Here is a 20,306-nt window from a genome sequence, read left to right as displayed (position 1 = left end):
AGAGAGGAGAACATGCAAGAGCAGGGAGAGGAGCACAGGAGGAGAGAGAGAGAGGATCTGAAACAGACTCTCCACTGAGCACAAAGCCTGATGATGCAAGGCTCAACATCAAAATTACGAGATCGTGACCTGAGCCAAAACCAAGAGTGGGATGCTTAACCAACTGAGCCAGGGTGCCCCCCCCACCACAACCTCTTTTTAATAGCCATATGTGTTGCTGAATAATGGCAGTGACCTATGACTTTTTTTCCTTCACTTTTTAGAACACATCTCTATACATGATTTCTTTGGGTCCTATTGCCACCACCACTACCGCCATGCCCAGTATTCGCCTTTAATACAGTGGATTTCCAAAAAAGTCCATTATTCTTCCATTTTCCGCTTCTTAGGCCTGTTAAGACACAAATTTTTTTGAAAACTTTTTCTACTTCCTTCTATTAGGGAGAGGCCCTTTGGGGTTGAGTCAGATTTAAGTCCATTTTTCAGATCAGGAAACTAATAGAAAACAGTCCTTTGAAGTCCATCCAGTGAGCTACTAACTACACTTTATTAAGATCTTTCAAAAGTATCTTCTTTACACGTAATGCATAGTAATTGTGAAATATATTCTAACATAACAAGAAATAAGGAACATAGAAAGTGAAAGTCACCAGTGATTCTGTCCTCTAGAGAAATCCCCTGTAGGCATGTAGTGTATAGGATCTGTTTTTAAGAGTCCTTGGTCATTTTTAGGCATCTTTCTAAACCTAGAAAGAACAACAGACTATTCTTACATGATTTCCTAGAATACAACTTCTTTAGTTAAGCTTTGTTAGATAAAATCAGCTAACATTGATCACTTGGGAAAGGAAAGGAAGTCCTTGTTTATGCCATATGGTGAAATAAGTCAGGAGTAACCTGGGGAGCTCCAAGGTGATTGGCCGTTGTCTTAGGACCCCCCCTTAAGTAAAAGACACCAGCTTTTGGCCTTCCATTTGCCTGATTAGCCCTCTGGTTCCTTGGTAGTCCTTCTTAGAACAAGGGAACCTGTGGTGCATTCACGTGCTCTTTTTTTTTTTTTTAATTTATTTTCAATGTAACAGTATTCATTGTTTTTGCACCACACCCTGTGCTCTATGCAATCTGTACCCTCTCCAGTACCCACCACCTGGTTCCCCCAACCTCCCACTTCTTTTCTATTTGGATTTACTAGAGGATAGTGCTGAGGTCTCTAATCCTTCCACACCCGCCTTAAGCCTTTCTTCATATGAAAGAAAAACAGATGTAGTGTCAACTTTCATCCAAAGGATGGCATAATAACATGATGAACATTAGCTTTTGAGGGGAGAAACTCCTTCTCCTTGCTCTTTGAATACTGGGCTACCATTGACTTCATGTGTATACTTTTCTTCCCGGGGAAAAAAAAAAGCACAAATTCCATGAATTGTCATTTTCCAGGAAAAAAGTGCAATGTCCTTTGTCTTTTGTAGAGCATTTGCCTGACAACTGGCAAGTGGCCAATAGTCACCCATTCTGCAGGTCTGGAGAGGACTAGCATGCAGTCCAGGTACATATGTTAAAATTTTATTTTAAGAAACAAGTAGAAGGGAAACAAAAATCTAATTCTAGCTTTTGCTTAGGGGGCCTTCTTTATTTCAGTTCAGCGACTTAATGCTGCATCCCTTGTTTTTTTTTCTCTGGCTTTGTGTAAACGACTCATTTATCTTTATCAATTTCGCTTTAATACTCTGTTGGTCTGTGTTTAGTTTTAAAACATATATTTAGTGCATAGGTGTCCTGAATCTTCTCTAACTTATTAAATACACCCATCACCATCATCATCATCATCATCGCCTTTGGTTTTGGCTATGTGTTGCTTTATATACACCACACGAGGGATCATATCCTGCTGGTGTGTTACAGCACCATGATTGAGAACCACTGTGATACACACCATAAGTCCATCTGAGACACTTTGATCATGACGGTATTCTGCTAGGGAATTTTTCAGTTACATTCCATTGCCATATAGTAAAGCCAGATGCCTTAGTCAAGACCTTCATCCCTCGGCACATCTGCTCCTGCCCATCTCCTACCATGCTTCTTCCACCCTGCTTGTCCATTCCTGTTTTCCCATGCTTCCCCTGCCCAAAGGCAGTTCCCCTGCCCTCTGCTTGTCCAACTGGGTGGGAGTCCCACCTCCTCTACCAGGGCTCCTCTGCTCTTCTCCTGCACGGAAGTGACATGATGTTCATGGTCAGTGCTACTCATTGACCAGTCACATACTACCTTACCTGGATGGGCACTTTCCTGTGACTTCTGAGTTAGACCATAAGGTTGATGGGACAGAGACCAAGTGTCAGCATAGAGCTTAGCGCTGAAAAGTTCCATGGCAAGACTGCAGTCTATTTGTTGAGCACTTACCCATTTCAGGACCCTCTCTCTCTTTTTTATAAGATTTTATTTATTTATTTGACAAAGAGATCACAAGTAGGTAGAGAGGCAGGCGGGGGTAGGGGAAGCAGGCTCCCTGCTGAGCAGAGAGCCCAATTCGGGGCTCGATCCCAGAACCCTGATATAACCTGAGCAAGAGGCAGAGGCTTAAGCCACTGAGCCACCCAGGGGCCCTAGGACCTTCTCTTTTTAATAAGAGCAGCACTTACTGTGTTTCAAGCACAGTTCTAGGCACTTTACAGATTTAACTCATTGAATCCTCATTATCCTTTGTGACCATTACTACTGTCCTCCCCATTCCACAGATGAGGGGGTGTAGAGACCTGTGAAGTTAGCACGAATTCCAACTTTATATAGTGTATATAGTGGAAATCTTTCTACTGTTCTCACATTTTCTTTTCTAATCCCTAAAGCAACCCTGCAAGGAAACAAGGCTCAGAGAGGCTGTCCTTGTCCTGGGTCACATAGCCAAAAAATAAGCAAAGGGGTCTTGTAGGCTTCAAAACCCCTTCTCTTCTCCACTGTGCAATTCAACTGTCCTGAGACCTCTTCACCATCTTCTCCAAAGTATTAAATTGTGACAAAATCTGACACCAGTCTAAAAGCCAGCAATTTACATTAAAAGCCACTATTTGTTGCCTTATCCAGGGCAGTTAATCTGTACAAGTTTTTGTTGCTGCTATAACAAATTATCACACATTTAATGGCTTACTACAATGTGAATTTACTATCTTACAGCTTTGGAGGTCAGAAGTCTGAAATCAGTTTCACTTTGCTAAAACCAAGGGGTTGGCAGGCCCACATTCCTTCCAGAGGCTCTAGGGGAGAATCCATTACCTTGTCTCTTCCAGCTTCTAGAGGCTGCTTGCTTCCTTGGCTCATGCCCCTCTTCCAACTTCAAAGCACTTCACTCCAACCTCTGATTCTGTCCTTTCTCTCTGATTCTGCCCTCCTTCTTCCCTCTTATAAGGACCATTATGATGACACTAAGCCCACCTGGATAATTCAGGCAACCTCTGCATCTTCAAAAGCCTTAATCACATCTGCTAAGTTGCTTTTATGATGTAAAATAACATTTTCACAGGTTCCAGAGATGAGGGACACAGATATCATTGCTCAGCCTACTATGGTCTGTACTTGGATTACGGACTGACCAAGCATTAATTTCTATTGGCACAAGATCCTTGAGATTAAAATCTGCCTTCAACTATCACTCTGCTCACCGCTTTCTGTGAGCTTCATATGCCTCAGTCTTTCTTTATTAATTTTTATTCTAAAAAAACATTGAAAAGAGAAATGAGAAGAAAAGAGATAGATGCTTGAAGGGTTAATTGAAATGAATTAGGGAGTCCACTCTGAAGCATAATTTATATTTCTCTATATTACACATGTTTTATGATCATGATTGTGTCCACCCAACTGTGCACACATACTGCACACATCTGTGCAGTGACTGAAACAATCACCATGGCCCCTGTTTTCTCCCTTGCTTAAAACTGTGATTATGCGGTCATTTCCCTATAATTTTTTTTTTTAAAATCAGGGTTACAATACAAAATGCCTACAGTGTAGCTGTATAAAAAGATATATGTGAGAAGAGTCCCTGCTGGTTAAATAAAGAAAAAAGAGGAATTTTAATGACAACTACAAATGCTTGAAAATTCATTTTTTTCATTTTTTAGATTAAAACACACACACACACACAGAAAAGAATGATTTTGGTCTGGATTTGAGGGCTGAAGCCTGGCAGAAAAAATCAATTGAGTCATCAGTTTTGTTACATTCCAGTGACTAAAATATAAATCCTCATAATTTAGAAACCATGCTTATTTAACATGTTGTTTCCAGGAGGGAAAAAAACCTATTAAGATGTTTGTCTCATTTTTGGTAGTTGTTTTATAAGAAAATGGACCCTTGATCCTTTAGAACCAACAATAAATGTAAGCAAAACAGAGATTAGAAGTAAAATTTCATATGTGCAGTGTTTTCATTTTTATTTATTTAGCAGAACATTCTTTGTAATAATTGCCCTGGATTTTAGTGGTTGTGCTGTCCCATGCTTCATATAGTAACAGAATATTAAACCCAGAAGATAAACTGTATTTCTAGGCAATTCTAATCTACGGAATGGTTGGGGTAGAAATTTTGTCCTTGTTTAATCATTTTGAGTGAGATTCCAGTCCTCGTTTTCTTTATTTCTCTGAGCCCTAATCACTGTGTCTCAGTTTGACCTCTGTTGTATACCAAGCACTGTCTCTCGAACCTCTCAGTCTCGCATATCACAAAGTTACCTCAAATTCTAAAGGTCTAACACTAAGCTACCCACCACCTTTCCAGGAGACCCAGTCTTCCTTCCTGGGTCATACTACCTTCTAGAATGTTCTCTAGCCCATTCCTGTGGTTCCAGTCCTCACAGTGAACCAAACCATTACAAACAGCCTTTTACTTGTGTCCGCCACATTGTTTTATTTCTCATCCATTGTGCCCCAAGCTGGTATTAATGGTTCTTTACTACACGCCCTCTGTTGAGCCTTTAAAATATTAACGTGTGCTGAGGGCCCCCAAATAGATGGTATGGAGTGTTATTTAGACTCAGTGGACTAGGAGGCCTTTCTCTGTGGTGCACCTGTTAATATCTCACAGGGCAGTACTCTCTAGAACCCATCAGCCTTCGTTACCTGAATCAATTTCTACAAACTGGATCATGTTACCCCTACTTTAAAATCCTTAATGACACCCTAGGGTCTTAAGATTCTGTCCGGATATGCCCAAGACCCTTCAGTTTGCCCCTCATGGCGTGGGACACCCCTACCTCTGTAGAGTCTTCCCTGATTTTCCATAAAGACTTAGTTGCCTCTCCTCTGTATTCCCTCTTTTGTAAAACTGATCACATTCAATAATTTTCCCCCTCACTAGACTGCAACTATCTGAGGCTTAGTAACCAATTTTTAGTCATCTTAAACTCCCAGCACCTAATAGGGTACCTGGCACTCAGCAAGTACTCAGTAAGTGTTTGATGAAACAATGAATGAGTGAATGAAGAAAGGAATGCAATGAGTTAGAAACTACAAACTGAACATGTTATGTTGAAACTAGAAAGCTGACCTTAGGAAGAACATAAATGTCACTTGGTGTTGGGCTCAATAATATGACTTGAGTGACCAAGGAAATGAACTCAGCATTCAGTAAATGAAGCCACCAAGATGAAACCAAAGGTGTCAAGACAGGCAGAATTTTTTAGTGTGTTGATCATGGGAAAGTCTTTTAAAAATACAAAGCACTTAGACTGCTATAATTGTGTATAGAAACATAACTTTTAGGGGCACCTGGGTGACTTGGTTGGTTAAGCAACCAACTCTTGGTTTGGCTCAGGTCATGATCTCAGGGTCATAAGATCAAGCCCAATGTGGGGCTCCACACTTAGCACGGAGTCTGCTTGGGACTCCCTCTCCCTCGGCCCCTCCCCTCTCAAGATAAATGAATCATTAAAAAAGAGTTACATTCCTTTTCTTTTTTTTTTAAGATTTTATTTATTTATTTGACAGACAGAGATCACAAGTAGGCAGAGAGGCAGTCAGAGAGAGAGATGGGGAAGCAGGCTCCCTGAGGAGCAGAGAGCTCAATGCGGGGCTCAAGCCCAGGACCCTGAGATCATGACCTGAACTGAAGGCAGAAGCTTAACCCACTGAGCCACACAGGAGCCCAAGAAATGAAACTTTTAAGTGCTCCCCTTATTGTAAATTTTTTACTTTCTTATAAAAGTAATGAATCTATGACCTTATTATCATAAAACACATAGGATAGCAAAGATAAGCAACAAAATACTGTTTTTTGTTATTTATTCAATTTATGGCACATATTTTAAAATAATACCCCTTACTAGAGCTCTACCTCTTATACCACAATTTCATTTTAAATGATTCATAAAGGCAAACATTTTTCATTTAGTTTTATTAAATTTCTCTTGATGTTCTCTTTAAAATTTTCTTCTTTGCCTCCTGCTTCTCACTTCAGAACTATCAGCCTTGTCAGACAATCTCAACCTGTTCACAAAGTTGTCACAGACTTTGGAAACTTTATTATTTGAAATTTTATCTATGGTTTTTAAGAATTTCTAACAATGCTGTTTCAACAATGTAAACCCACCAAGAAAACTTTTTTTTTAATTAACATATAGTGTATTATTTGTTTCAGGGGTACAGGTCTGTGATTCATCAGTCTTACACAGTTCACAGCACTCACCATAGCACATACCCTCCCCAGTATCCATCTCCTGCCATCCCATCCTTCCCACCCTGTCTCCTCCTGAGATTAAGAGGCTCTTATGGTTTGTCTCCCTCTCTGGTTCATCTTGTTTCACTTTTCCCTCTTTTCCCCTATGATCCTCCATCTTGATTCTCAAATTCCTCTATCTGTGAGCTCATATGATAATTATCTTTCTCTGATTGACTTATTTCACTTAGCATAATACCCTGTAGTTCCATCCACGTCATTGCAAACGGCAAGATTTTGTGGGTTTTGATGGCTGCATAGTATTCCACTGTGTATATACACCACATCTTCTTCATCCATTCATCTGTTAATGGACATCTGGGCTCTTTCCATAGTTTGGCTATTGTAGACATTGTTGCTATAAACAGAGAGGTGCAGGTGCCCCTTCGGATCACTACATTTGTATCTCTGGGGCAAATACCCAGTAGCGCAGTTGCTGGGTCATAGGGTAGCTCTACATTCAACTTTTTGAGAAACCTCTGTACTGGTTTCCAAAGTGGCTGCACCAGCTTGCATTCCCACCAATAGTGTAGAAGGGTTCCCCTTTCTCCAAGGAAACTTTCTGAGCAAAGATGAGACATATGTTTAAGAGCAAACTCCCTGATAATATTAACTTATCTAGAGAGTAGTCTACCATACCTGGAGGGTCACAGCACCCAGCAGCACCCACATGGCATCTGGCTAAAACCCACTGCCAACTTACTTAGAAGAAGCTTCTGGTTAATGATAAGACAGCTCGATAAAAGGTGGATGTTCAGCCCATCAGCTGGATGTTTGTGTCACATCTTTTAAACATCTGGATTTGGGGATCTTTTGTTCATCCAATCATCAATTCAACAAGCATTTATGAAGTGCATGCTCTTTGCCAGATGCTACACTAGACACTGGGGAATAGAAAGAGGAGTGCATTCCCTTTCATCAAAAGATGCATAATCCCATGTGTGTGCAGGGAGGCGCTGCGGGGCAGGGCTTGGTTTGCAGGCATATAAACAACTGGCCCTTATAGGAGAAATGCAGTACCCTTTCGGGTTAAGGCAGGGTGGGAGGTGACTCCTTCTTTGAGCCTTTGAATGGGGCCTTCAAAGATGTCTTAAAAGTTTCCAGATAGCAAAGAGGCAAAGGACACTGCTCACAAAATGAACAAGGTAATCAAAGGCCTAGGCAGAGAAGGGATCTGTATGCCAGGGAAGGGCACATTGTTCTCATGGCAGGCCAGCAAGGAACAGTGGCTTGGCAGCTCAGCACAGGTTGGGCTCAAGCATGAGCATTCTCCCAGGCATTCTCAAGGAGTCTGAGCCTTACACCTTAGGTACTAAGAATTTCCCAGAAGTTTTCTGTGTAGTTCAAATTCCCAAACAATAAGCTGATTTTCCTTACATTTTCTTGTAGCTGCTTTGTCACCATATGGTCACAGACTCATGCATGGCACTGAGGGGAATCCCCTGAGGGTCTGTCCCTTAAATCAGGTCCTATCTACCCAGGATCAGGTTCTGTTTCATGAATGGTCACCCCCCTTGGCACAATCATAGTACAGCACCACCCTTTAAATAAGACCAGTGATTTTCCTCATCCATTTCCTCAGTTTGAAAGAGAGAGAAGATTAATCTGCATTTTTCCTTACTGCCACATTCGCTGAGAGAATTAGATGAGAGAGCTCTTCTTATGAGGCTACTTGTTTGTTTGGGGAGCATTTACTCAAATTGAAAGGAAGCCCATGCGTCTTCTTAGATATTTAGAAAAAAGAAAAATTCAGCCATCAAGCACTGAAGAGATCTGTAGTCCTACAAGCCCAACATATGAGTGAAGTGCCGAAAATGTCAGTCACCAGGTAACAGAAATTTTAAGAGCACATTCTCTATGCCTCCACAGACTCAACAGGACTCATAGGGGATTTGATTGTGAGTTATAATCAAAGGATTAGAAAAAAAGTGGTTTGATGCGATTTGGGGGCTTAGGGGATAATGATTTTATGAATCAGCTATGATTTCTCTCAAAGAAAAATATACTGCATTTCCACCACAGTGTAAATGTATTTATATCCACCCCACCTAAATGTCATTTTCCTCCAGGATCAGTTATAAAATGAGCTACTGTTTAGCTCACACCCCGAACAGTTTTTTACTAGGAAAAAGAAATTGTTAATTTTAAAAGAAAAAAAAAATTAGAGAAGGCGTGGAAGAAAACTAGAGGTGGAGACATCCGATCTTAAGGTCTCTTACTTGAGAGTTAATACTCTCACACTGGGGGGAAGTTTTGAATGCAATTCTCAAACACTAATATAAGCCATGAAAGAATCCAAATGCCCTTCTTCATAGAGTTAACAGGATAATGGATGATAATTTCCAGAGGGATAAGAGCTATGTAAAGAGCTATTTAAAAATAAAAAATAATAAATAAACAAAAGGAGGCTAATAGAATAGAGACTACTTTGGCTAGAATAGAATATTCTAGAATATAGAATAGAATAGAAACACTCAGCCATGTGAAGATGTAAGAGGAGGGTGGGCCAGGTGCGAGAAGAGCAAGTGCAAAGGCCCTGTGGGAGAAACAACACACACACACACACACACACAACCAGTGTGGCTGAAATATGCAGAGAAAGGGGAGACGTGTATAAGATAAGATTGCAGAAGTGTGTCAGGTTCTGCTTGCTCACTCCTGGAACCGAGAACCTAGAATCATGCTTGGTATTGAATAAATTTCTGTCAAATGAATGAAGGAAGTTAAAATTTAAGTAAAAGAGTCTCAAAATTCCTTCAGGGCAGAGATGAGAACATGTAAGTGCTTTGCTGGTCAGGGTTCCAGGAGTTTGTATTTTATTCTAATCACAAGGGAAAGTCATCAAACATAGGAATTAGATGATCTGGTAAATGCTTTGAAAACATCATTCTTGCTACTATGTGGAGAATGGACTATAGATATGCTGAATGTTTTCCATTGCTCTTGTAGATCCACTCTACCTTCCCCACCTGTGTCTGAGGAGGCTGACCATATAGACTCTACCTTCTGGCTTCTAATTGTGTTTAACCAATGGCATTTTCAGCAGGCTGTCAGGAGAGAGGCTGTCTTCAGACGGAGTACACCATCCATATCCCGCGAGGACCTAACTGAGAAAACTAGAGACTGGCTAGGAAGCTTTGTAGTAGTCTAAGCAAGAGATGATGATATCTTAATTTCTTATATGTTGTGTAGGTAAATCTTATTGATTTTGAGGGACATCTGAAAGTATTTGCTCATGAATTGACTATCAGGGAAGAGGTGGTGAGAAAAAGGAAACTCTCAAGACCTTCCCTACGTTTCTGTCTTGCTTATGGCACCATCCAATAGAAGGGAAAGACTGAGAGGAGAGCAGATCTGGGGCAAGGATGGAAGGGCAAGTTCAAAAGTTCCATTTTGGACATACTTGGGTCAAGATGCCTGTTTGTATTTAAGTGGACATGTCGAGTAGGCGGAGGGGAGAAGTTGGAGCTTAAGATTCAAATTTTTGACTCGCCAGCATAAACTTTGTTTTTTCCAGACTGTTACAATTTGAACAAAATTACATTAAGTTCGTGGAAAAATTTTAATAATTCATAGAATGGAAAGAATTGCGGAGCATGGTTAGTTGTATAGTTATAAAGGAGTCCCAAAGAAGGGCTGAATGCTGAAGGTCATAATTAATATGATGATAGAATAACTGGGTGGTTGGAAGTGAGGATTCAATAAAAATAAGGGGAGGCTGGACCTCAGAAGTCATGCAGGAGACTATGAAAACAAATGTAAACCCTTCGCTGTCTGTCTAACAAGAAGGCATATTTTAAGTCAATGGAACTCTTACCCACTAATTGAATTTCCCCCAACCACCAACTTCAATTCCACAAATATTTATTGAGGATTTACATTCATAGAAAACACTGTGTTGGGCAGTGTGGGTACAAAATGCATTGCAGAAGTAAAATGCTTTGAGATTTTGTTGAACTGCTACTAAACAAGAACTAAAATTAAGGTTTGCTTCTGCCATCAGTAAAAAGGCCAGGGAAGCACTGAAATCAGTCAGAGAGGCTAAAGGCCTGGCCCACTCATGGCTTGAATCATTAGCTCTGAGGCTGTAGATGTGTCCTTAATTATAAACATCAGAGTGCTCGCGTCTCTTTGGATCACTACATTTCTATCTTTGGGGTAAATACCCAGTAGTGCCATTGCTGGATCATAGGGTCTACTTTCAACTTTTTTTTTTTAAGATTTTATTTATTTGACAGAGAGAGACACAGCAAGAGAGGGAACACAAGCAGGAGGACTGGGAGAGGGAGAAGCAGGAAGCCCGACTCAGGGCTTGATCCCAGGACCCTGGGATCATGACCTGAGCTGAAGGCAGACGCTTAACTGACTGAGCCACCCAGGCGCCTCTACTTTCAGCTTTTTGAGGAACCTCCATGCTCTTTTCCAGAGTGGCTGCACCAGCTTGCATTCCCATCAGTGGTGTAAGAGGGTTCCCCTTTCTCCGCATCCTCACCAGCATCTGTCATTTCCTGACTAGTTAATTTTAGCCATTCTGACTCGTGTGAGGTGGTATCTCATTGTGGTTTTGATTTGTATTTCCCTAATGCGGAATCATGTGGAGCTTTTTCATGTGTCTGTTGGCCATTTGGATGCAAATTTTTTACATTTTAAATCCAAATAAAGGCTGCTCACCACTGGTTTGAATGGTCAGAAGGCTCTAGGATTAAAAGCCCTAACTAGACAAAGTTGACAGTTTTTTTAACTTCATCATCTAGTAGTTCTGTGACCTCAAGCCAAGCACAATGGCAGACAAAGGGCAGGTTTGCATGAGCGGCATCCAAATAACTACCAGTTCTAACAGAGGCTTTCCTGGGTTGTACGGCCACTCCATGTTTATTTTATTCCCATTGGAAATGGTGGAGGGGTGGAGAGATGGTTCATCTGGAGAGTTGGTTCTCAAAACTGGTTGCACAGAATTACTTGGGAGATTTGTTATTTTTTAATTTAAAATTCTGATGCATGGGGCCCACCTCCCAGAGTTTCTCATTTAATGGTTCTGAGATGGGATCCCTCTAGGCTTCAGTACTTTTGAAAAGCTCCCAAGTGATTTTAAAGTGCATCCAGGGTTGGGACCACTAAGAGAGGGTGACAGCTGGGCCACAGCACCATTCTGACTATATTCAGTGTATCACCAGCCTAACCTTGACTGTGAGCACAAATCCTACTTGCATTTTCAAGTACAGTTTACTGAACACAGACACCCCACCACAGTGCACACGCGTGTGCACACACATACACACACACACACACATACATTCTGAGAGGCCAGTGCCACAGCAGGAGCTGCTCCTTCAGCAAAAACCCTCAGGTTTGTTTATCCAGGCCAACCTCCCACTGAGCCCAAGGGCAGCAGGTGGAAGCAAAAGCAGTATTCTGGAAGAAAGCAGAGTACTCCCTAGAATGTTGCCAGTAAAGCATCCCCAGCACAGAGCAGTCCTCACTTCCTGATCTAAAAATAACAAAAAGATCCAACTAAAAATGACAGAAAACCCAAAGTCACAATGGCTTAAATAAGGGAAAAAAGTATTGCCTCCTCCAGAAGTATTGCCCAGACCATCCAGGGTCCATGTGGTGACTTCACAATCAGGAGGCTAAGCTCCTTCCATCTGCCTATCATTGTCCAAGACGGGAGGTTAAATTTTAGGCCTCATGTTCACCTTCCAGCCAACAAGAAGGAGAATGGGAAGGGGTAAATGTTACCCTCGTTTTAGGGTCATCTTCCTGAATAGGCACACCACCCTGCCATGAATATCTCATTGGCCAAGCCCCGAAGGGCCGAGTGCACCTCCACAGGACATCAACAAATATAGTCTGTATGCTGGGAAGTCATGTGCCCAGCTAGAAATTGGGGGCTCCTTTGTTACTGCAAGGGAGTGGCCTACTGGGACAAGAGCCAACAGTCTGGGCCTGAGAGCGCCCCCCTTTCCCCTCATGCGGCGGGACTGTAACTATTAAATTACATATAAACAAATTATTTGACTGGGGTCCCACTGAAATCCACTGACCTAAGACTATTTTCCTGTATCCTGAATTCCAATGGCTCTTGCTCCCTCCCATTGCCCTGAGAAATCACCAGTCCTGCAAGAAGAGTGTTCCAGGGCGCCTGGGTGGCTCAGTGGGTTAAGCTGCTGCCTTCGGCTCAGGTCAGGATCTCAGGGTCCTGGGATCGAGGCCCGCATCGGGCTCTCTGCTCAGCAGGGAGCCTGCTTCCTCCTCTCTCTCTCTCTGCCTGCCTCTCTGCCTCTTGTGATCTCTCTCTGTCAAATAAATAAGTAAAATCTTTAAAAAAAAAATAAAAAAAAAAAAGAAGAGTGTTCCAGGGGGGTCCTTCAGGAAACCAGGGTAGAATGGATGTTTACACTTAGAGAGAAGGGCCTGCCTTCCGTGCAGATTAATTCTTGCAGATTTACACCAATGGCAGGAGATCTCTCCTTCCGTGCAGATTAATTCTTGCAGATTTACACCAATGGCAGGAGATCTCTCCTGTTCCGTGTGGAAGCTGCACAGATTACTTTCACTGGGTTGTAAATACATTTAACACTCTATTATACTAGCCCTTTATACCAGCTGTCTTGGGGGGCTGCAAATCATAGTTGAGGGACAACTTTTTTTTTTTTTTAAGATTTTATTTATTTATTTGAGAGAGAGACAGTGAGAGAGAACATGAGCGAGGAGAAGGTCAGAGAGAGAAGCAGACTCCCCATGGAGCTGAGAGCCCGATGCGGGACTCGATCCCGGGACTCCGGGATCATGACCTGAGCCGAAGGCAGTCGTCCAACCAACTGAGCCACCCAGGCGTCCCGGGACAACGTTTTATGATTCAAAGGCCCTGGAAATTCCTGGATGCTCTAGTGAAATACTTGAAATTAAGACTGGAAGGAGTAGCTCTTGTTGCCAAATTCATTTCCGGGAAAAGAAGCAACATCCTTGGGGTCGGTTCTTGGTTTATCTTCTTCTGTTGTTTTGTCCCACTCTTTACACCGCCAAGGCTAAGGTAAGGATTGGCTGTCGTCACACATACCACCACCCTAGGTTCAGTTGATTTTCTCTTCCTTCCCCAGTGCTCTAGGACCTGTGGAGGGGGCACCCAGAAGCGTGAGGTTCTTTGCAAACAGCGCATGGCTGACGGCAGCTTCCTGGAGCTTCCTGAGACCTTCTGTTCAACCTCGAAACTGGCCTCCCAGCAGGCCTGCAAGAAAGACGACTGTCCCAGCGAGTGGCTCCTCTCTGACTGGACAGAGGTAGGTATGCTCCTCAGAAGGAGAGGATGAAAGACACCAGAGAAAGAAAAGAAAGCACCACAAACTTACACAAAGAGAAGATGAGAGCAGAACCAGACAATCCACCTAACATGATGGAGAGGTATTTTTGTAACCAGTTATACCACAACGTGTATAACCTGCTATTAACTAGGCTGCAGGGACCTGAGGTAAGTTGCCAGCCCTCCCATAACAATCAGAAGCACGGAGCTGTAAACCGGCTCTTCGTGGGACAAAACCAGGCCTTGTTTGGCTCAGAATATTTTTCAGAAGACCCCGTTATTCTACCCTTATCCGCACACCCACCTTCCTGACCTCCCGGCACCTCCTCCCCCCAGATGTTTTTAGTCTCTTTTCAGGAAAGGCAAAGCCTCTCTGATTATTCCCTTCCAAGTTACTGGACAATAAGGAACATGATTTATTAAGAAAAGAAGGCCAGGGAAATTCTGTGTCTTTACTGTCCGTTTCTTGGCTGCAAGATGTTAACAACTTCCCAGCAAGAGAACATGATTTCCCCTGTTGTTTGCATTTGGGGGGATGATTACATCAGCTTCCACCGTTCCTGACTTGTCTCGTAAGTTAGGGATATACCCCCAACTGACCTACTTTTCTAAATAATTCCTATTCGAACACTAGCATAAAATAAGTCATTTACACCCAGCTTCAACTTGTTTTCAGCCCCTACACTCCTGCTGGGAATTGCCTACAGCTCCCCCAGCTTCATAGGCATGTGTGTCTCCCAGAAGGAAGCCCCCCCAAAAGTATTGCCTCATAAGCCGATTTAGCCAAGGACAGAATCACCAGGCCTGAAGTGAAAAATCTTTGTGTCAAAAACAGATTCAAGACCCTGCCCTCTCTTGCACTGAACCGTTTGGACTGGGCTTGCTGATCCCATTCCCTTCTTCGTATGGTTGTGTGTGCGTGTGTGCTGTATGTATACAATGGCATGGGACTGCTGTGGGTCGAAACCTTCACAGGGACCCTTGCTTCCACAGGAGGCCAAGCTGCCCCTGAAAATTAAAAATGCCACCTTTTCCAACCTGGGTTCTTAGAATTCTTGCCCCTTATCTTATCAACTCATACAGAGTTCACTCAGATGGTGTCTACTAAGGGCATTGTGAGGGTAAGTTAACCTGCATCACCATACGTTTTGTAATTTGGCAGTAAAATTGCCTTCTGGTGGTGTCTCACCCCAAATGTCTCAGAACAGAAGTAGGTATGATTATTTTTCTTAAATTTTAGAAATAATTTTCTTTCAGCACAATAAGGGATTAACGCAGGTAAAATCAGCATGTTCGTGCGCACATGCACATGTGTGCACGAACATGTCAGTGTCAGTTTTTCCGTGGAATGTTGATTTGGGGTATGGTAATATCTAGGAAAAACCGTAACAAAACTAACAGTGCAGAAGAGTGCACTGGTGTAGTTGCCAAGTGAGTGACTCTGGAGGAAGACTTCCTCCCAGGGCCATATCTTAAAACGTGTCCTTCCACTAAGTCTTTCAGTGATGCTTGCCACGAGTGAGGTGCTGAGGAAGGGACTTGTGGGTATTATAATTGTCCTCCCCTGTTCCTGGAGTTTGTGGCCTCTGAGCACATGGGACACGGAATTCAGGCCTAAAATTCTTTTAGTCCTGTAGATTTGAAGCAGGGACACTTGTGATTAGGCACTAAGAAAAGGAGACTGCCAAATTGAGGTCCTCTGGGGCCCATTAAGTATCACAGATCTTTAGAACAGTGTCATGTGTGCTTAGGAGTTAGACTCACAGAAGCCCCTGGGTGGTTCAGTCGGTTAGGCACCCGACTCTTGACTTTGGCTCAGGTTGTGCTCAGGGTCACGGGGGTGGTGAGATGGAGCCCCACATTGAGCTCTGCACTGGGCGTGGAGTCTGCTGAAGATTCTCCCTCCCTCTCCCTCTGCCCCTCCCCCATCGCTTGTGCATGCTGGTGCTCTCTTGCTCTCTCTCTCTCAAAAAAAGATTACAAAAGGAGTTAAGCAAACTTAGATTCCAATCCTGACTCTGCCACTTACTGGCTCTATAACCTCAGGCTCACTATTTAACCTTTCTAGGCCTCAGTTTGTGTATGTGAATACTGGAGATAATAATGTCTGCTCATATCGTTCTTGGGAGGCTTCAGTTAAATGATGCATGTAAACTACCTTGTGCCTAGTAAAAGTGAGCCCTGTTATTGTTATGATTCTCTTCCACCCCTGCTCATTGTCAGGAGGAGAGGAAATAAAAGACAGTACTTCCCTTGACCAGCTGGACCCAGGGTCATGGCCCAGGCTTCCCACAGGCTTTATCATTCTTTCTAGGAAGAGGAAATTACACTTTGGGAAGTAGGACAGCTTTAGCCCTTCTCGGTGGAATATCCTTAAGTGCTGGGTTATCTGGGTTGATGAATGGAAATTCCAAACATTGGGGAGGGGCTAGGGATGGTAGGAAGTAGGAAGTAATCACCAATTCACTGGGATTTAACTCAAGCTGGTGCCATACAAATGAGCTCTGGGGGGTGTTCATGGAGCTCCCATTGGTCCTGTCATCCCAACAGCCCTTGCCTTGGCCCCTCTCACTGAGATGAAACACACATTCCACATCCCCCACTCCCAAGGCTCCCCTTGGATAAAGGAAGACCTGGATGATCTATGGGTATTTTTCATCCTCAGCTATCTGGGCTCAATCTTACAGTTACTGCACAGAATCCCCCAGAGACAGAATTAAGCCAAAATTTTAGACACTTCAAATAAAATTACTTTCAGATTCTATTCTGAGACTAAAGTTCTTACTTCTTTAAAAGAATTCCTTGCATCTTTTGAAATAGTTGACTATTACATATTTTTAAATCATACTTTTATGAAAGTCATTTCTCCCAAAAAATATAAAAGAAATTAACATCAGAGTAGTCAGTTTTAGAGATAGAAGGAACTTAGAAGATTCTATAGCCTGGTTGTTCTTTTAAGAATTAAAGCCACCAGATGCTTTTTTCAAATGAAATGTTTCTATGAAGCCAAGAATCTAAAACAGATAAAATCGGAGCTGCTTTGGTTGAAGTGTGGGTTAGGATCCTGGATCTCCAAAGGTTTGATCTCCAGATCAACTGAAAAGTCCCTGAATCATTTCCTCAACACAGAACAGGGTTTAAAAATCCCTACTTCTACTTAGTTTTATTTTAGAGATATGGAAATCAAGCCTCAAGAAAGAACTAGACGTGACCAAAATCATAAACTGATCTTGAGACACATTGTCTATTTTTCTGGTTGGTAATACTGAACTTACCATGCTTTTTTTTTTTTTTTAAGATTTTATTTATTATTTGACAGAGAGACAGCAGGAGAGGGAACACAAGCAGGGAGAGTAGGAGATGGAGAAGCAGGCTACCTGCTTAGCAGGGAGCCCGAAGCAGCACTCCATCCCAGGACCTTGGGATCATGACCTGAGCCAAAGGCAGACACCTAATAACTGAGCCACCCAGATGCCCCGACGCTTTTTAATTTTCATGGCTCTTATCCTCCATCCCACCTGATCCTGGGATTTGGTACTGGCATTTACAATCAAATAAGGGGTGGGTGGAATCTGGAACCCACAATCATTAGGAAACAAAAGCAATGGGTTTCTTACCTCCATTTTTTGCATCTAAAATATCTTCCGGGGTGCTGTGTATCAGAGCTTAGTTCATGTCAGTGGGTTAGCATATAAAACTTGAAAATGTAGTATTTTTTGGTTTTAGTGTCATTTTTCAAGTTAACGTGGCACCCTGCCATGACCCCAGTTCAGGTCTTTATCATCTTGAGCCTGGACTACCGTGGCAGCCTCCTTAACTGACATCCCCGCCTACCATACATCTCCTACTCCCTTCTCTCCCGGACACCGTTGCCAGATTAACCTTCTCAAAACACCTCTTTCATCATTTCACTCCTTCCTCCAATGGCTCCTCACTGCCTTGTGGACCAATTCCAAGCCTCCTGTCTGAAAATTAAAAGTCTCCAACGTCTGGCCCCAAACTACTTCATGAGCTCCTGACACTCTCGAATTGTTCCCTCTCTTCAGTCCAACTGGTTTAGCTCTGCCCCCCACCCCAAGCCTGCCTTGGATTTTTGCACTGAACCCTTCGAACTTCATTCTGGCTATTCCCCTGCCTCCCATGATTATCCCCAGTTTCTCCACACATGCAGACTACCCATCTTCAAAACCTAGGTCAGGAAATCACTAGAGCACCATCAGCATACAACCATCATTAGGATGAATCTTGTAATACTCGTCTTATACTTTTATATTTCTACTAGACTTTTGTATTACTATCTAATTTTTTGAACCACGTTATTGAGGTGTAAATAACATACTATTAAACTCCACTTCACATGATGATTTCAAGGTTTATCTGTTTACCACATATCCAGAAGAACAACATTGCTTTTATGGTAGAATAACATTCCCATATATAGATAGACCATATTTTTGTTTATCCATTCACCAGTCAGCAGACATTTGAGTGGTTCCCACTTTTTTGTCTCTGTTGAACATTCGCATACAGTTTTTGGATGGATGTTTGCACTTCTCTCCAGGAGATACCCTGCAAGTGAAATTGCTCGGTCGTGGGGTAAATTCATGTTTATGTTTGTAAGAAACTATCAGGCTGTTTCCAAGAGGGCTATACTATTTTATGTTGCCACCAGCAATATAGGAAGCTTCTAATTTCTCACATTTACATTTATAATAACATTTGTTACTGTCTGTCTCTTTTTATTATGGCCATTCCAGGGAATATGAAGTGGTATCTTGTAGTTTTGATTTCTCTCTCCCTCATGCGGTACTTAAGAAAAGAAGGCCAGGGAAATTCTGTGTCTTTACTGTCCGTTTCTTGGCTGCAAGATGTTAACAACTTCCCAGCAAGAGAACATGATTTCCCCTGTTTAACAATGCATTTGGATATTCTCCCCCACTCCCCACTCATTATGAGATGACAGCTCCTTGAGGTTACAGACCACCTTGCACAATTTTTCTCCATAGTATCTAGCACCCTACCTCAGACAAAGTAAATGTAGAACAGTTATCTGATGCTTGACATTAAAGTATTACATTTGTGAAGGAAAGAGGAAAAAATTCACCAGGGTCACCGCTGTGGGTGAAGTTTCAAATATATTATCTCATTTAATTCCCAACCTTGCAAGCTTAGTGTAAGAAGTGGAAACAGACTCTGAGTTGCCAACTGGTAAATTACTAAACTGGGATTGCAACAGACTCTATGACTCTGTAACTCTAAAGCCCAGGCCACGTAAATAAAAAAACAGAGTTTCTACAGGAAACTTTGGAGTAGGAAAATCTTAGAATGTGTTTACAATATGGACGTTTGGGTCTTCCCACCATGCTACATAATTAATAGTGACTGTTGATTTTCCAGGCAACTTTTCTCACATTCTGGTGAGTTTGGGAGTCCATACCAAAACCCAGTAGCCTCCAGTTCCCCGCATTTACATGCAGGTGGTCCTTCTTTCCTCCCCAGTGTTCCACGAGCTGTGGCGAAGGCACGCAGACTCGAAGCGCCGTTTGCCGGAAGATGCTGAAAACCGGGCTTTCGACTATCGTCAATTCCTCCCTGTGCCCTCCCCTGCCCTTCTCTTCAGCCATCAGGCCCTGCATGCTGGCCACCTGTGCACGTGAGTATGTCAGAGCTCTGGGGAATGGGGCAGACCAGACCCACCCAGAAGCAATTGTGGCCACGCAGTAGCCTTCCCGAAACCCCAGACCGGTGCGAGATCATCAGGCAGGAGAGCCCAAGGAGGGCAGCAGGCTGGTGAGCTCAGCTGGAGATGGAAAAGGAATCTTAATTACACGTGGCCAGGCCGAATTCTCTTCTCGGCTGGAAAAACAGTTTGCAGGGGGTAGAGCAAAGTTCACTTGCTGGCATAGAGAGATCTGGAAGCTGGAGTCAGCATATTACTAATGAAGCCTAGTGTTGTCCACTCTGGGGTTTTTAAAATGCTCTAAACAGATTTGTTCTGTTTAATATTAATCCCCAGAGTTGTAACACCTCTGGGCTCCCCTCCCCCAGCACTAGGGCCCTGGTGCTCTGTAGAACCCACAGGTGAAAGGTAGAAAGGGAGAGATTCTCCTTCCCTTTGTCCTCTGCCTCTTTTTATGATGCTTGCTTGCTTGCTTTTTCTTTTTCTTTTTTTTTTCAATCCTTGTAATGGGAGGAACTGCCTTTCCCCTGACATCCTCCCCACCCCCATCTAGAACCTGCATCTCAGCTTCTAGGGGTAGAAAGCCCCAGCAGGGCCATGGCAGGTTACCCCACTGCACTG

The 20,306-nt window shown here is 42.8% G+C and overlaps 1 protein-coding gene across 1 annotated transcript in view; it reads left to right on the top strand.

Moving 5' to 3' along the window:
- The window catches only part of ADAMTSL1 (ADAMTS like 1), a 390,585-nt gene that overhangs the window by 240,945 nt on the left and 129,334 nt on the right, over nt 1–20,306 (top strand). The window contains exons 18-19 of the mRNA XM_044265608.1: nt 13,806–13,985; nt 19,505–19,658. Of these exons, the coding sequence (XP_044121543.1) occupies nt 13,806–13,985; nt 19,505–19,658 (334 nt within the window). The remainder of the gene's footprint in view (nt 1–13,805; nt 13,986–19,504; nt 19,659–20,306) is intronic.

This window comes from Neovison vison, chromosome 9 (genome assembly GCF_020171115.1).
Source record: "Neovison vison isolate M4711 chromosome 9, ASM_NN_V1, whole genome shotgun sequence".
Classification (NCBI taxonomy): Eukaryota; Metazoa; Chordata; class Mammalia; order Carnivora; family Mustelidae; genus Neogale; species Neogale vison.
The sequence above is the reverse complement of the archived record's forward strand: the minus strand, read 5'-3'. Positions and strand labels throughout refer to the sequence as shown.